Below are 4,854 nucleotides of genomic sequence, written 5' to 3'. Positions count from 1 at the left end.
ATTGATTTTTTCTCATTGTGAGATTTAGAATTGAGAATTCGATCATTTCGTTTGCCCACGGCGGGGTTTCTTTGTAATCAGGGTGAGGGGAGTCCATACCCTTGGCAAGCAATGAATCTTTTAGTTGAAAGCGTATCAAAACTCTGGCTGTATGTGTGAGCTAGGAATTGTCCGCAAACAACTGGTAATCTTGTTGTAGGCGTCTGAGAACTCTTTGTCTTAGATAGGAGTTTGTGGGTGCCTGCAGGACCTTCGAAAGGAACTGTGCTGCCATTAGATCTATTCTAGTGTCCATGGACGGTAAATCAGCTTCCATGAGAAGGTTGATGACCTTTGTCCACTTAGGTGCACCTAGAATTATCCTGGCTGCTTCGTTTTGTATTGTTTCCAGTTTTTCTTTTAATGTTGTGCTGGAAGCAATGAGGGCGACAGATGCATAGTCAATAATAGGACGGACAGCATGTACATAGAATTATCTTAGTGCTTTGTGTCCTGCTCCTATGTGTCTCCCTGTCATGACTTTCATGACTGACAGTCTTTCCTTGGTTCTGTCAAGCAGGTATTGGATCTCCTTTTTGAAAGTGTGTGTCCTATCCATACACCAAGGTATAGATAATCCTTCACCTATTCCAAATCCATACCCTGTATAGTGAGTTTTTTGTTTCTGACATTGCTTCTCAGCGCCATTGCTTTGGATTTTGCTGCTGATATTTTTAGACCCGTCCTACAACACTCTTCAGACACCAGGTTCAGACAACGCTGAGCTCTAGTAAGGCAGTGATTGCCAGAGGCTATGATTGCCAAGTCATCTGCATAAGAGATGATCTTGCATCCCTCTGGCAGGTGAATGTCGAGTATGTTGGACATGAGGGTATTAAACAGGGCTGGACTAAGAACCCCTCCCTGAGGAGTTTCATTTTCAAGTGGCATGTGCTGTGAGAGGTGGCCTTGAAATCTGACATTTGCTGATCTATTTTTAAAATAGTCAGCTATCCAGGCCAAGAGTCTTCCTTTGACTCCTTTGTGGATTAGGGTCTCTTGAATGGCAAGCGGACTTGCCAACTCAAAAGCCTTTTCCAGGTCAAGGAAGACAACCACGGCAGGCGAGGTGCAGATTGTGCTTAAGAGTGTGGAAATGCTATGAGCAGTGCTCTTACCCCTTGTGAACCTGTGCAGGTGTTCATGGGGGGGGACCCGTTTTCCATCGGAACCTGTTGAGTACCATCTTATCAGCTGTTTTACCCAGGCAGCTGAGAAGAGAGATGAGACGGTACTTGCCAGGCATCTTTGGTTTTGGGATGGGAACTATTGTGTCTTGTTTCCAGCTCTGGGGCACCGTGGCTGTTTGCCAGGATTTGTTGATAACCTGCAAGAATGCAAGTTCTCCTTCAAGGCCTAGATGCGAAATGATGGGGTGAGAGATCCCATCAGATCCCGGTGCTGACCCAGAACTGGATTTGTATGATTTTCTTAGTTCCCTAAGAGAGAACAAGGCATCTGTTTCATCAGCTTCGAGTGCCTTGTCTCTTATGAGAGCAAAACTTTCTGGATTTAAGTTTTGTTGTTTTTCTCTCATCATTGAACGCAGATTGTTGGTGCTGGTTCTGGCAGAGAACTCAAGCACCAATCTGTTAACCTCTGATTGTGGGTCATGATGAGTGCATTTCGGGGCTTGGCGGCTTGTCGCTTGCCTGACCTGTTTCCACAACTCTGTAAGGCTGGTCTGGTGCCCAAAAGATTGGCACCATTCCAGCCATTTTTCCTGCCTTACTCTGTTGGCAGTTTCCTTGGCATCCACGACAGCTTCCCTCAACAGGGCCAGATTGCCGGGAGATCTTTGCCGTCGGAAGTTTTTTCTACACATATTAACCCTGTGGTTGACCTCTTTGATCTCATCATTATAGTACCAGGCGTCTTTGTGAGTTCTGGACCATAGGCGAGTTTTGGGAATGGTTTGTGAGGCTGCCTGGTTTATGGCCTGGATTAGCCTTGCCTCTAGCACATCCACGTTTTCATTATTGTTATTGGGCTCATTGTCTTTCAGACATCGAGCCAAGCCTTCCTGGAAGGCAAACCAGTTGGCCTTGTCAGTTTTCCATTTAGGAATGTAATGTGGTCTTTGGGCTGGACCTGCGTCCATTAGTGTGGTGACTATGCCGTAGTGATCACTAGTAACCGCATCATCCACACACCACCGAATTCTCTCCACCATTGTTGCAGTGGCAAAGGTGAGGTCTAGGACCCCTCCCACCACATGCGTTGGTTCTTTTTGGTGTTGGGAAGAGCGATTCTCAGGGAATGTCTCAAGCACTTGTGCTATGTGAATGCCTCCGCCGCGTTCGGCTTTTTGCGGGGATTCAGGTAGCATGGCCATTTTTGTGCATTGAAGTCTCCCCCTATGATCACTCGGTCGTGTGCTGCAGTACCACAGACCTGGTTTAGATCTACACTCTCACACAGTGGTTTGCTATAAATATTGTATATCTTTATAGATCCCGCAGGTAGCTGAACAGCAAGAGATTCAACACCATGTCGACAGTGCGGCGGGTATGGCTATTAGGAGCACGGGATAGCTTCTTTTACCAGGGTCATCAGGCCTCTAGCACCATCCAGGTTTGGAAGTGGTGAAGGCATGATATCCTGAGAAGCACACGGATCCCACTGTTAGTGTCTCCTGGAGCATGACGACGTCAATGCTCCTTGTTCGCACAATTGACTGGAGAAAGGAGTTCTTGCTTTTATAGCTACAGATATTCCATTGCAGTATGCTTAGATTGTGTGCCATGATGGTTACTCAGTGTCACTTGCTTCAGCTTCAGATGCCCCAGTGCTGGTGGCATCAGATAAATACAGATCCTCGTTGATTGAGGATTGTACAACTCTCCTCTAAGTCAGACACTCCGGTTAAGCAGCTCTACCGAGGGGTGTAGGGCCTAGGTTGGAAGTGCCACCTCGGGTCAGAGGACGAGACTTTGGCTGTACAGACTCGGCTTGCTGCACAGTTTCAGCCTGTCCTGACAGACTACCTGGGGTTTCATGTAATGTTTCTCTTGAAGCTAGCCTGCCATCCAAGGATTTAGGGAGGGGAGCCCTGCTCGTTATCGGTTTGGAGGCTTCTAGCTTCCTTCCCTTCAGAGTTGTCACAGTTTGGGTCATAGCCGTCATGGCGACCTGCACTGCTTTCTCCGCCTCCTCACTGGTCCTCCCCAAGGCTGTTGCTACTGCAGAAACTACAGCACTCAACAGGAGAGTCATATCTTTCTCGTCAAAGAAAAGATTATCATCTACTGGGGGGACCATTGCTGTGGCCTTTGAACCTTTTTCCCTTTGGTTCTTTTTTGTTGTTTTGCCACTAGCAAGCTTGGGGAATTCCTCTCTATTAGAGGTATCCAATTTTCTCTGTGGGGGCGACTCCTTCCTCTTAGGAGGTCGGGGAGTCTTTTCTTTTTGATTTTGTTTTTTGTTTTGACCCCAGACATAGGTGCCTGGGGGCGCAGGGACAAAGTCAGGACGCTTTTTGGCTAGCTCCTGCTTTTTAATCACTGCCTGTTTCCTGACAGAGCAAGCCAGGCTCCAGGTATGATGTTTTTTGGCACAGTTTGGACACTTGGCTGTTGTGTCCTTCTGGCCATCTTTGTGTGCCTTTATACACACTTCGGTTTCATGTGCCTCGCTGCATACAGCACGTTTGGCTTCTTGGCCTTGCAGTTGGCCTGGTGATGCCCAAATTTCTGGCACGTGAAACATCTCAAGGGCTCTGGCACATATGTCCTGAGCTTGTATGAGCCCCAGTTACCCAGATCAAGGGTGGTGATTGGGGCTCCCTTGAGGATAATCCAGGACTCTGCCTGGTTGGAGACTTCCCTTTGGTCATGCGGGAAGCCTCCACCACTTGTGGGAGAGACGTGATCACGTCATGCGCTCTCTCTCTTCCTCAAGCGGTTGCTCCGCTGATATCCAGCAAATCCTGCTGGTGTCAGACGCCCCATTGGAGCACCTTGCCCTAAAAGCCGACGCGATGCTCGCAGCTAGGGCACCTACACGATCAAAAGCGACAGTGTCTGCCGCAACCACCACCTCCGCCGTGACGTTGGGATCCCTTGCAGCTCACGTCGCCACACAATCCGAGGCTGTGCAGAAGATATCCACACAGGAACGCAATCGCTCCCGGCCTCGCTTTCGCACCCCTTCGCCGCCAAACAGTGACCGGGACTTCAGGCGCTCTCTACCGCCTAACCGCTAGCCTCGCTTCCGCGTTTCTACACCGCCGCTCGTAAAGATTGGAGGCTCCCGCGGAAACTTGGCGCGCCTGTCTTTCGCGGACCTCGGAGGCGTTTATTGTACGTCCGAGATGCCTCCTCCCTACGTTTCCTCGTCGACACAGGGGCCGAGGTCAGCCTCCTCCCGGCCTCCCACAGGGATAAACGCTTCCCCTCCTCCCGCACTCTAGAAGCTGCCAACACATCGCCCATCAACACATACGGTGAGCGTTCAAGGACCCTCTCGCTGGAAGGCGAGCCCGCCCAACGATTCCAGTGGATCTTCCTCGTCGCCGACGTCCCTCAACCTATCATCGGCGCCGACTTCTTGGTGCACTACGGTCTGACGGTTGGATCTTCAAGGTATGGCCCTAATCCACCAAACCGGGGCCCACACGCATCGCTGCTCCGGCTCTGGTAAGTACCCCCCTAAAATATACGGTGCTTCCCAGTGTGGTGTTTAGCCGTATCATGGGCTATTCTTCACCACTAATTGAGCCAATTGTGACTCCCCCCTTTTTAATAACAAAAGGAAAACAAACAAGACAAACAAAAACTCGTTAGCGTAGGCAAACGAAAATAAATGTGCCAAGAA

General features: G+C 49.5%; 1 protein-coding gene across 1 annotated transcript in view; it reads left to right on the top strand.

Annotated features, from left to right (window-relative positions):
* Window positions 1-3,916: 3,916 nt before the first annotated feature.
* Window positions 3,917-4,854, top strand: part of LOC138863700 (germ cell nuclear acidic protein-like) — a 2,991-nt gene continuing 2,053 nt past the window's right edge. The window contains exons 1-3 of the mRNA XM_070128515.1: window positions 3,917-4,218; window positions 4,419-4,622; window positions 4,712-4,763. Of these exons, the coding sequence (XP_069984616.1) occupies window positions 3,917-4,218; window positions 4,419-4,622; window positions 4,712-4,763 (558 nt within the window). The remainder of the gene's footprint in view (window positions 4,219-4,418; window positions 4,623-4,711; window positions 4,764-4,854) is intronic.

Source organism: Penaeus vannamei, chromosome 13 (genome assembly GCF_042767895.1).
Source record: "Penaeus vannamei isolate JL-2024 chromosome 13, ASM4276789v1, whole genome shotgun sequence".
NCBI lineage: Eukaryota > Metazoa > Arthropoda > Malacostraca > Decapoda > Penaeidae > Penaeus > Penaeus vannamei.
This window is presented reverse-complemented; position numbering and strand designations above follow the sequence as displayed.